General features: G+C 40.3%; 1 protein-coding gene across 2 annotated transcripts in view; it reads left to right on the forward strand.

Moving 5' to 3' along the window:
- Window positions 1–277: 277 nt before the first annotated feature.
- agla (amylo-alpha-1, 6-glucosidase, 4-alpha-glucanotransferase a) overlaps window positions 278–13328 on the forward strand; it is a 51291-nt gene continuing 38240 nt past the window's right edge. For both annotated transcript variants that reach the window (XM_069173213.1, XM_069173212.1), the window contains exons 1-6: window positions 278–361; window positions 4791–4918; window positions 5427–5637; window positions 7288–7457; window positions 7967–8170; window positions 10427–10608. In XM_069173213.1, coding sequence (XP_069029314.1) covers window positions 4831–4918; window positions 5427–5637; window positions 7288–7457; window positions 7967–8170; window positions 10427–10608 — 855 coding nt within the window. In that variant the 5' untranslated portion in view covers window positions 278–361; window positions 4791–4830. The remainder of the gene's footprint in view (window positions 362–4790; window positions 4919–5426; window positions 5638–7287; window positions 7458–7966; window positions 8171–10426; window positions 10609–13328) is intronic.

Below are 13328 nucleotides of genomic sequence, written 5' to 3' on the forward strand. Positions count from 1 at the left end.
TGAATACTAACACCAATATTTAATGAGCATTTACGTTGTATTTGTGGACTGTGCTGACAGGTCATCATTGTAAATGAGAATTGGTTCTCAATTGATTTTACCTGGTTAAATAAAGGTCATATATATTATTTTTTTCGTCGCTTTTACGTAAATAAATGAAGTTTTAAAAGAGAAATAATTAAAATAAATTATATTCTCGTTTTGTGGTGCGTTTATTCGGCCCATTACGGTAATAGCCGACCCCACATCCCAGTCAAGACTCCGATCTTTAGGCCACGCCCACACTGCCCCATCCAGGAAAAATAGAGCTTGCACACCGCTAACTGTTCTGCTCCTGAAACCGACAGAGGACAACTCACAGGTGAATAGAAATGCCCATTTGAGCATGTTTTTGTAATGTCTCACAGTGTTGTCAGATGTCTGTGCGAGTAATATCCCAGGCTACAGGTTGGTAGCTAAGTTACTAGCTAAGGTAGCTCACATGAAATCAGCTGTTAAAACTTTTACTGTAACGTTACGCTTTTCACGTTGCACTTGGTTCTTCAGATTTATGGAAAAATAGATTGTCAGTTGTTTTGAAAAACAATGCAGGATACGACATTACGGGTGATTTACGGTTGTTTTTTTTCACGTTACAGTGCTTAATTACGGAAGTACCCAATGAAACACCTTATTAAAAACAACCGTAATTCAGAACCGAATTCTGCGATGACCCATTGTGCCTAATTTTCTTCAGTAAAATTCGAACTTGACAGGACCGCCCACTGTGATGCATTCTGGTGGGGGGCGACTTTATGAAGTACCTCATAAATCACACATTTATTACGTTGCTTCATTGATATAAGGTGCCGTAGGTAAATTACACGTATGCCGAATTGTTACACGGTTACTAACGAATACACTGTGGGCTTGCAATATGTTTGAAAAGAAATTCGGATATGCTTGTAAGCGAGGTAACCATAACTTGGCTACCTTTTAAATTGAGTTTGGGGTGCAGCCACAAGTCGGACGTTAGCATTGCAGGTCTTTCTATCTCCGTGCCGAAAAATAAAATCTACTCCCTTCTAGATGTGATTATACGTTTGTATATCACGTTGTGTCGGTGTGGACCTGGTGTGCCATGCAAGCTTAAACGTGTTGGGAGTTGTATAAATAGATTTGTGTGACATTAACGTCTGGATGCCTGACCTTGCAACGATCGGACCGATGCACTGCGCAGACTCAAAGGGAGGGCTCAGTTGGGTTCAGTGACTTGAGATCCATTAACCTGCTCCAGTTATTACAGAACTAAACCCAAAGCTCTGTGAGCAGGATCCGGCCCAGTACAAGTCCGGGCCCAGCGTATAGATGTGATTGTGCTCAAACTGTTGTGTTCAGGTACCATCCAAGGCCTCAACGAGCCAATGAGGACATTTTGAAAGTTTAGTATAATGGAAGGGGACATTCCTTTCCTTAAATGCTAAAATTCAAAGCAGTTGTAATCCTTAAAAATCCACATTGTAAATAGACTACAGTGTCCTTTAAAGCAACGTATGATAACAACAGTCAGTCATTTGTGAGACAGAAGTATCAGCAACATTTACTTTTAGAATGAAACCTAAGAAGTCATAATACAGAACAGGCTGCTGATAGACTGTTATGTTATTGTATACAATGCATCATTTGTTATTAAATGCATTAATGTCTATGTGCAACGTGCAATCAAGTAACATTGTAGTTTTGTGGTCGGTCACTGTGGAGCTAATTTCAACTGTTGCTAATGCATTATGGTATGTATGCATTGATGGTTAGTTTAATCTGTACTATATGTTGATACAATATTTGTATCAATACACACTGGTCTCTAAAATGTAGTGAAGTAGAAATATAAAAGTTTTGAAGTGGCTTATAATTATACTTAAGTACAGCTGAGTAGCATTTATTTCCACTTATCACTAACTTTTATGGCAATAGACAATCATCAGTTATAATACAATTTTATAGTGTATTTAGATTAGAGCAGTAATTAGTGTTAGTTATAGCAATTCAAATTGATATTTAAAAAGTTTTGATACTCCAGGTTTTGCCTTTAGAAAAGTTGTTGTGGCTCGTTCACTAACTCACTGATTAAGGAAAGTTTGTGTCCCAAATCAGTTTTAAGCATCAGCGTGAGGACTACCTTCCTCATGTTGTGTCTCAATCAAGTCATTGCCTAAAAATCCTTGTTTAAAATGTAACCATTATTTTTATTTTTTTTGCCACTTAGCAATTCTTACTGTGCTTTTTTTTTTTTTAATGTCAGTCATGTATCCACTGATTAATGAATCAGCTGCTTACTGCTGGTCTTTTTTGGTTTGTACTTTTTTTCTGTTTGGAATATGTTGTCACAACTTTTTTAAACTGGTGTATTTATGCTTTGGTTACAGATGACTTGGCCTCTTCAGAACATAGTTCTCTCGTGTTGCTGTAAAATCATAACATATAGATCAGATTTCTGATGGCCAGACATCTGACGGCTGACTTGTATTCGCCCTACTGAAATGGCAAGTTTTGATTAAGATTTGGCTCATGCAATAGGGCAGGCCTGCTTGGTTCTTTTAGCCTTTTCATTGCCAGGACTCCCCTCTTTATTTCCAAATGGTTCACCGCCACAAGTTTCCTCCTGAAAAGAGAACCTTTGCTGCATCCTGGGCTTAATGGTGCCCTAAACGAATGCGATAGGTTTAAAGAGCTACAGGCAAGCCAGAACGTTTCTTTCTGCCCCCCATAGGGAAATGATATATGGGTTCAGGCAGACTTTTTTCTCCAGAGCTGGCTCAGCGCCGTGCCAGATACTTCAGACTTTGTAGTCTAATCTAGTGGTTCCTAACCTTTTTCATCACATACACTCCACAGGCCTGTCAAGGATCAACACCACCTTATGCTTTTTAAATGTTTTCATTGAAACTTATTTTAAACGGCATCTCCTTTATCCCTGAATTAATTAGATAAAAGTGGATATTGTGGAAAACAAGTGATAACGGTGCAGAGGGGAAAGTAGTATGTAGTGTCTATAATCCCGTTTAACACAGAGGATGTCATAAGCAAGACCCGTCATTATGCCAGCTTTTCTTTTTTTTACACCGAACCAAACAAAGCCGGCATAATACTGCCCCGGTGTTTGATTTTTAGGTAGCATGCTGGCAGTCTGGAATCAGAGGTCTGACATGACACAAAAGTGTTGGTGTCTCGTCCCAGTGGGGATGGGAATTTGAAGCAAAAAATACTTTTTAGTATTCAGTGGGAACCTTTGGACTATTATTTGAAGAAGGGCCAGTGTGGTGCCAATTCGACTCTGTGACTACCTCAGCTGTCAGCTTAACAATTGAACAACATTCTTACCTTGAAGAGACCGCAGAAAAGGGACTATAGATTCGGTGGGTGGAGCTCTAATTGAGGGATGAACTGCATTCTTCTATTCGTTATCCCTTCATTTGGTGTTTTTGATGAGGATAGTAGAGAGCAACTGTCAAAATCTTTCTTTGAACGCTTTGAATTTGTCAAGCGCGCCCACTTGATGGGAGCAGCTCACAGCACGTTCTCCGAACACATCATCCTGTTTTCTTTGGATGACGGAGGCCTGCTCGCTACCTGCAAAGATTCAATCCACCAGTATTGATATTATATTTCTCAAAACACAAGTCGCATTTTAAGCATGTAAAGTTATCATCACACTGGAGGAATAATTTGACATGAAAATCTGAAGATCCAAACAAAAATAATGAAGCTGCTTGAAATTATTGAATTATGGGATAGGTTTTTATATTATTGACTGGATCAGTCTGCCAAGCCTTCACATCCAAGTGTCTGTGAGTCAGTGAGAGCAAGTGAGAGAGAATGTGAATGAGTTTTCAAATTAAAAGTCCTTGTTTCAAATTAAAAGCCCTCTAGCATTTCATACAAGAGTCCAGTCAGAGACGAGCCATGTGTTACCAGGGCCGAATTCACAGCGTGAATATACGGGTCTGGCCGCGCTCCATGGGGAATCATTTCCAGTTGTTGCATCCGACATGTGCCTAAATCTCGGGTTAATTTTGGAAATTATTGGAGCAGTCTTAACTAATTGGTATTGACCAACAAATACGCCGAAACTTTACCACCACTGAAACTACATTTAGAAAAATAACCCGCTTGACTTCAAGAAAACATTAATGTGAACAGGGTTTCCAGACTTTACTCACAGCAAAGAAAACTTAAGCTGCAAGCAATAGTCTGGCGGAAGCAGGCTGACCATAGACAGGAGCTCTGTCTTGAACAGTCTACTTACACTTACTATTTTGAGTGCATAAGTGCGTTTACACTGTTCAGTATGGAAACTTACATTGCACTGTGAGTACGCGGACGGTGTACTCATACTCGTCAAACTGAGTATCGAAGACATTATGGTATGGACGGTACACTGTGTTTTATTGTCCTCCATCCCTCACATTAAATGTGCATCAGAAAACTGTCTGATTATAGCTTTTTCAGTGTTAAAATGGGTGCATATCTATTGTTTTAAAAACAGACTTGAAAAAAAATAGAAAATCTATCCTTTACGTAAAATACTTTTGGAAGTTTTGAGCCTGTATTTTTCCACTGGACCCAATGCAAGCTGAGGGCAATGTGAAAGAAGTTAACACGCTGCCATTGAAGTGCTCCATGTGGCCTGCGATTCCATGAGTGGAGTCGATGGCAGAGGAAGCGCCTCTTCATGGTTCATTTGAAAGTGTATTTTCGAGTAGGTCAGTGGGTGTAACTACGTACGTACCTGTGTTTTTCTCCCCGGACAGGAAGCCAGGGATACGTTTGCACTAAAGAGATCTTTTCAAGATGTTGCCTCAACACCTGAAGCAGATCCGAGTCCTTCTGCTCAATGACCAGGAAAACCTGGATAGGACTTTGTTCAGACTCCAACAAGGTGATGATACGTTGAAACAACTTCCCTCCACTTGACTAAATGGCCTTAACCTGTTGTAACATTCAAAAGTACGACAGAGCGTGTGTGCGTGTGTTGGCTAAAGGATTTGGAAGAGAGAAGTTGGCCACTTGACATTTACAGCACTCTGAACGCTTACTAATAATAGATAGTCTTGTCATGGTCCTGACTCCAGAGGACTACCAAGACTGTGTGCGTGAGGTATGTTTGCTGCAGTTATGTTGTCATACAAACAGTGACACAATGCAGGCCGGTGCGGTTTAGCAAGCAAGCAACTGTCACTTGGTCAGAGTTTATAACTGCAGGACTTATGCAAGAAGTAAAGAAACTTTTTCTAAACATTTAAAGGTTAATGTTGTTGCTCATGACGTACACAGAATACAATTTTAACACAAAGGATGACAACAATGAGGAATTTTCTGTACAGGTTAAACTGCATAATGTAACAATGGGTCGTATGTGTGTGTTTGAAACGTTTCCATCGTCTCAGATTTTGAGCTGCAATTCCGTCTGGGTCCGAGCCTGCAGGGGAGGAGGGTTATCGTGCACACCAACTACCCCTTGGACGGACAGCAGTTCGATCGAAACCGCTTCCGCGTTTTGGCGTGGAGCTACCCAACAGGAAGGGAAGATGACTCCGACAAGTTCTGCTCTCTGGAAATCAAGATGGCCGGGTCCTATCAGTACTACTTCGGATACGCGTAAGACCCTCCCCGACGATGTCTCTCACCTGTGTCGTGTTTGAAGTTGAAATTGTCATAGAGTAACATAATGTAACTCTGCTTCTGTCGTGTGTGATAACAGAATCCCCCTTTCAGACTCGATACCATTTCCGTGAAGCGCTCTGAATGAGCACCCCGGGCACAATGTTGTCGTTACATAATAATATTTCCACATTACTTTCAATACGACGGGGGATGAATTTAATGAGGTCAAATTAACAGAGAGAATATTTTAAGAATAACTTTAATATCTCAATCATCTCTTAGGCACAAAAATCTAATTAAGTGTAATAATCCAAAAAGCACCGTGTAAGAGCTCATTTTAAGATGTTGAATTGATTGAACAGAAACAATAACGATATATATAATAATTAATTAATATAAGAACATTAATATCCAGAAAAGCACCTCATGCAGAATGTGAGAATATAGTAATTAAAGGTGAATTCTAATTTGACACCATGTCATTGAATCTTTGTTGCTGGGCTATGGAATATTATGAAAAAGGTGGGGTAATTTATCTTTCTCTTGTGCACCAAGTATCATGCAAGTCCTTGAGGCTTTATGTTAATATAATGTCATGTCTGGATCACAGGACAAAACACTGAAGTCCAAATGCAGATTTGAACCACATGAGGATGTGTGACAGGCCGGTTAAATATCAATGTAACAATGCTTCACCTGAAGACTGTGATGTCTGATGTTTTATCAGTAATTTAAACTGATGGCTACTATTTCATTTTGTACTCAGTGCTTTTCTCAGTCACATTTCTGTGTGCCTGTCAGGGTATACAGCTGTAATGACTAATTTTTTTTTTTTATCTACAATCAAATAAAAAAGTAGGGCTTTATATAGCGAATAAAACCAATTCATCAAAAATGCCTCAGCTGATCCTGATCCAGCAGATTGGAACATCTGATGTATATCATGATTTTGGTTTTGATTCTTTACTTTCGTTATACTTTTTCCAGTTAACATAAATGTGGATTTTTATCATATATTTTATGGAGGTGTATGTTATTGTTGTCATGCAATGTCCTATATTATTAACCAAGATATTTTTCAAATTCAGAGCAATAAGTAACTTTTCTTACAAAATACTAGTCTACAAATCTATTCTCTTTTACTTTTAGAATGTGATCCAATGAAAATACTAAATATAAATACAGAGAGCAATATTTACAAATCTTCTGAATCTCTGTTTTTGCATACTCCCGCCATTATTTAATCCATAAAAATTGCTTTAGGTTATTTTTGGCTGATTTGATTCCACTTTGACTCTGTGTTCTGCTGCCTTTACAGCTGCATGACCAAGCATTCTTCCTGATCCAAACCCCTTTTTCAGATGCAGATTGCAGATATTAATACCAGGTGTAAATGGGTGTTTTGTTTTTAATGTTTGCATCTCAGCCTAATCCAATCTTTAATGGAAATTTCCTCCTTTAGATTCAACTTCCAAGCTTCCAGTTTAGATCTCTTTTAAAGATGTAGTTTGTTAACTCTAATTTTCTTAACACCAGAACACACTTAAGTGGTACCAGCGAACAACTTTGCCTCAACCTTGACCACTATTTACTGTTATTGCTCTCTATTATGTATTTCTGCTGAATTTGAGCTTTTCCCCACAGAGGCATCGAGCGGTCGGGAGGAGGCTACATGGTCGTCGACCCCGTTCTTTGTGTTGGAGCAGACGACCAGGTCCTTCCGTTAGATGGCATTACCATCCAGACCTACTTGTCCAAATGTCTGGGGCACTTGGATGACTGGCCGGACAGACTGAGAGTGGCCAAGGAGTCAGGTGGGTGTGTTATTCAGGTCAGTGGTCAGCGTTTGGTCTTTTGAAACAGATGCTAATTTTACCCCACAGTTACTTTATTTTGTTTGATGATATTCTCATTTAGTGTTCACAGTTTTACAAATCATGTAAAATTACTTTCAGAATCAGAATTTTGCCACAGAAATCATTGTCTTTTCATGCTTGTACAAAGTTTTATTGTTCGGCAGAATCTTAAGAGTGTCATTGCATAGCAGTTGATGCTGTCTCGACCAGCTTCTTTAGTTAGAATAAAGAAAAGACAAGTGCAGACTTTCTGAACTCTGACGCTCCACCGCAGCCTCAGAGGTTAACTAGATTGTACGGACAGATAGTTGTTGTGTGTTGCTGGTGCTTTAGTCATTACTTTTAACACGTGGACTCGGAAGACTCATTACTTTTGGTCTGTGTAAATGTATTGTAGTGGGGTATTGATAGTATTAAACAGAAAGGCGGGTTGAGGAATTAATAGTGTGTATGTGTCTCTCTTCCAGGATACAACATGGTCCACTTCACTCCTCTGCAGACACTCGGAGAGTCCAGGTCCTGCTACTCCTTGGCTGACCAGCTGACCTTCAGCCCTGAGTTCAGCCCAGAGGGTCACAGCTACGACTGGGAAGATGTGGGGGCATTGGTGGAGAAACTAAAGGCAGAATGGAACATGCTGTGTATCACAGACGTGGTGTACAATCATACTGGTGAGTGTGTGTATGTGTGTGTTCTTTAATTTCAATATTTAAAATGCTGGTTAACCAGTGTGATTCCCTGTCTTCCTGTTTCCATTTTTGATCTTCAGGTTATGTCCACACTAACCAACGTTTTTGTTTTAATTGGCTCATCAGTGTGTGCTCTGTTCAATACACAATTAAAGATTGTGTGGCATGAAATGATGGTAAGGGTATCAACAAAATAGCAGAACATGAGTAAAGTGAATTGATTTCGGAAATTTCAGATACAGTACATCTACATTCAGAAATACCTTTTGAAATATAAATTTAACACCGTGCTTTAAAAAAAAAATCTTTGAAGAGCTCCAAAAATGTTTTTTTGAATGAAGAGGGTTCTTAATGAAACCTGTAGTCTAGAACCCAGCAGGATATTCTCCTGCTTCAGGCTCAGTTTGAAGAGATGTTGCCGCAGGACAGAAGAACCCTGGCGGTAATGCAGTCAAGAGGGGTGGGGGGCTGTGAACTAAACCTGTTGAAGAAACGGTTAAGATCATTCGCCCTCTCCAGGTTGACCCCTGGTTGTCTCACTCTCAACCTTGAACACTGTTATCTCCTTCATCCCAGTCCACACCTCCCTCACGTTGTCACAAAAATCTTTTACTGAAAAAGATGAAGTACTGAAGTACAGGAGATACAAAGAGATGAGGCAGAATCAAACAACCAGGAAGGAGGCCAAAAAACAGGTCAGAAAGACATTTATTGGATCACTAGGAAAACGGCTGGTACAAAGAAGACAACAAAGAACTGGCACAGAAGGTAAGGAGCACGCAGACTAGATAAACATGAGGGCGAAGATATGATTGAACACAGGTGTACACAATCAGAGAGGGCCAGACAGTCACACAGGCAGGAAGTGAGGACATCTGAAATGAGAGACAACAGTGAGAAAAAAACAACAACCAGGAAGTAAAAAATGTAAATGTACAAGAAAACAAAAAACATGCCTTGGAACGTATTTGTGATACCAGAAAGCTAGAAGACCGAAGAAAAGCTGTGGTTGGCCTGGGCTTGTGTAACTCATAACAGAGTCAACCAGTCAGAAGAGAGCGTACCTGGTATCAATGCGGCTTAAAGACACTGATACCAAACAGTCTGTTCCTGGTAGAGCTCCAGAAAGAAGCTGAAGAGAGAAGATGTAAAACTATTTAATTGTTTTTTGGTACTTAAAACCACAAAATATCATTATGGTTAAGAAGAGTTACGGATTAGACACCACAAAATCAACCTGGTCTTTACCAGGCAAACAGGTCGGTGGATGATGCAGTTAATATGGGAATGCACTACATCCTGCCACACCTCGAATCCATAGAGACATATGCAAGGGTCCAGTTTGTGAAATTCTGCTCAGCGTCTAACACCATCATCCCGGACATTCTTTGAACCAAACTCACCCAGCTCGCGCTGCCAGCCACCACCTGTCAGTGGATCACGAACTTCCTGACTGATAGGACGCAGCGGTTGAGGCTGGGAAAAATCCCTTCCAGCTCCCGGACAATCAACACTGGCGGTTTTTACCTTCAGGCCGTCACTCGGCTGAGCATTATTAACACCAAACATGTCATGTCAACCCCTGTGCAATAACACTACACCATTTGCACTATATACAGTATTATGTGAATATGTTTTATCTGTATATATATATTTCTTTGAGCTTTTTGTGTATACATTCAGAGTAAGTCAGAACTAGAGTCAAATTCCTCATACATACCTGGCCAATAAAGCTAACTTTGATTCTCATTCAAAAGTATAAAATATGGGACTTTGGGCTGGTTTACCAATACTGTAGCTCTGAGGGGCAAAACACAACTATTCACAAGTTGTACCGTCATTTCACAAATCACAAAAGCATTTCACAAAATACAACATTTCACGAAACAAAAATATCTCACAAAATGCAACATTTCACTAAAAAACATTTCACAAAATTCAAAAACATCTCACAAAACGCAACATTGCACAAAACAAAAATATCTCACAAAACGCAACATTTCACTAAACAAAAACATGTAAAAAAATGCAACATTTCACAAAAAACAATTCACAAAATCCAAAACATTTCACAAATCACAAAAACATGTCACAAAACGCAAAAACTTTCCACAAAAGACAAAGACATTTCAGAAATACAAAAAAACATTTCACAAAGCACCACGACATTTTCCTGCGTTCATCACACCGAAAATAGTTTGATCACTTGTTATTCTGTATTTGTGTTTTTCTTTACAGCTGCTAACAGTGTATGGATAGAAGAACATCCGGAGTGTGGTTATAATATGGTGAACTCCCCTCACCTGCGTCCAGCCTGGGTGTTGGACAGAGCTATCTGGCATTTAACCACTAGAGTAGCAGAGGGACGCTATGAACCCCAAGGACTTCCTGCTGATATTACCAACGAGAGCCATCTCAATGTGAGTGCTGGGCACGAACTGCCCTGCTGGACAGACACAATAGAGTTTGTTGTAGAGGATATGTGACAATCAGTGGCATTTGTTGATTATGAGAACATGAATTAGTTTTAACATCATGCCTTGCCAGTGACATGTGACATACACTGTAGCACTTCACCACATATCTTATAAATCCTGGACAAAATGTAATGGATTATTTAGATCTGAAGTGCAAAAAAATGTTGTTTTACATTTGTAATTTACACATTTCACATTTGTATTTTTTGCAGTAGTTATCGCTTTCGCTTCACAGCACAACAAGGTTCTGGATTTGAATCTGCCTGGTAACTCAGGCCTTTTTGTGTGAATTCTGCGTGTTCTCCCTTTGCTTGCATAGTTTTTTGTCCTTCCACAGCCTAAAGTCATGCCTGTTAGGTTAATTGATAATTCTAAATTGGCAGTAGGTGTAAAAGTGAGCGTAAATGGTCCGTATTTCTGTTTGCGCTTCGATGTCCACGGTCTACCCCGCCTTCACCCCAAGTCACCTGGAATGGGCCCCCCCCCCACCCCCCCCACCCCGTGACCCTGTACAGCAGAGGTCTCTGAGTTTGTGTTGAATATCAGTTTGTTATCTTTCAAATAAAAGAAGCTTATTCAACTGGTTTGGTGGAGCTCAGCCATGTGAATAAATGTTGCTTTGACAAAATAGAGATACAGTGCATCCGGAAAGTATTCACAGCACTTCACTTTTTATACATTTTGTTATGTTACAGCCTTATTCCAAAATGGATTAAATTAATTTTTTTCCTCAAAATTCTACACGCAATATCCCATAATGATAAAGTGAAAATAGTCTGTTTAAAATTTTTGCAAATCTATCAAAATGAACGAAAATATAACACGTACATAAGTATTCACAGCCTTTGCTCAATACTTTGTTGAATCACCTTTGGCAGAAATTACAGCCTCAAGTCTTTTTGAGTATGATGCTATAAGCTTGGCACACCTATTCTTGGGCAGTTTCTCCCATTCTTCTTTGCAGGACCTCTCAAGCTCCATCAGGTTGGATGGGGAGCGTCGGTGCACAGCCATTTTCAGATCTCTCCAGAGATGTTCAATCGGGTTCAAGTCTGGGCTCTGCCTGGGCCTCTCAAAGACATTCACAGAGTTGTCCCGAAGCCATTCCTTTGTTATCTTGGCTGTGTGCTTCGGGTCGTTGTCCTGTTGGAAGATGAGCCTTCATCCCAGTCTGAGGTCCAGAGCGCTCTGGAGAAGGTTTTCATCAAGGATGTCTCTGTACATTGCTGCATTCATCTTTCCCTCCATCCTGACTAGCCTCCCAGTTCCTGCCGCTGAAAAACATCCCCACAGCATGATGCTGCCACCACCATGCTTCACCGTAGAGATGGTATTGGCCAGGTGATGAGCGGTGCCTGGTTTCCTCCAAACATGACGCTTGGCATTCAGGCCAAAGAGTTCAATCTTTGTTTCATCAGCCCAGAGAATTTAGTTTCTCATGGTCTGACAGTCCTTCAGGTGTCTTTTGGTAATCTCCAGGTGGGCTGTCATGTGCCTTTTACTGAGGAGTGGCTTCCGTCTGGCCACTCTGCCATACAGGCCTGCTTGGTGGAGTGCTGCAGAGATGGTTGTCCTTCTGGAAGGTTCTCCTCTCTTCACAGAGCAACGTTGGAGCTCTGTCAGAGTGACCATCGGGTTCTTGGTCACCTCCCTGACTAAGGTCCTTCTCCCCTGATCACTCAGTTTGGCCGGGCGGCCGACTCTAGGAAGAGTCCTGGTGGTTCCAAACTTCTTCCATTTACGGATGATGGAGGCCACTGTGCTCATTGGGACCTTCAATGCTGCAGAAATGTTTCTGTACCCTTCCCCAGATCTGTGCCTCGATACAATCCTGTCTCGGAGGTCTACAGACAATTCTTTGGACTTTATGGCTTGGTTTGTGCTCTGACATGCACTGTCAACTGTGGGACCTTATGTAGACGGTGTGTGTCTTTCCAAATCATGTCCAATCAACTGAATTTACCAGGTGGACTCCAATCAAGTTGTAGAAACATCTCAGGGATGATCAGTGGAAACAGGATGCACTTGAGCTTAATTTTGAGTGTAATTGCAAAGGCGGTGAATACTTATGTACATGTGATTTTTTTTTTTTAGTTTTTGATTTTTAATAGATTTGCAAAAATTTAAACAAAAATTATTTCACGTTATCATTATGGGGTATTGTGTGTAGAATTTTGAGGGGAAAAATGAATTTAATCCATTTTAGAATAAGGCTGTAATATAACAAAATGTGTAAAAAGTGAAGCGCTGTGAATACTTTCCGGATGCACTGTATGTAGCTCTCAGACACTTTCATTTGGTCAAAGTAGATCTCAGAGGAAAAACGTTGGGAGACCACTACTGTACAGGAATAAACAAGTATAGATAATACATGAACTTCAACAAAGCTGTTATATTTTTTGCAGCACGGAATATGTTCTCCTGCGGTGATAGTCAGTGACACAAGTTAAGCCTGAGTAAGTGGGATAACCATATCACTTCCTCAAAGGAATAAACTAGAATTAGCCCCTAGCGGTTACATACCTCCGTGAACCACTCAAGTTGTAGTTCACACGCATATCTGTCCAAACTCATATAGACGTTGCTGACAGCACCGAGGATCTAAACAATCACCATAGTTTCTGAATGGACACATCAGGGTAATGTCACAAATTTATATCTGT

This window comes from Embiotoca jacksoni, unplaced genomic scaffold (assembly GCF_022577435.1).
Source record: "Embiotoca jacksoni isolate LCO1_2020_lvr unplaced genomic scaffold, fEmbJac1.0.p SCAF_59, whole genome shotgun sequence".
Classification (NCBI taxonomy): Eukaryota; Metazoa; Chordata; class Actinopteri; family Embiotocidae; genus Embiotoca; species Embiotoca jacksoni.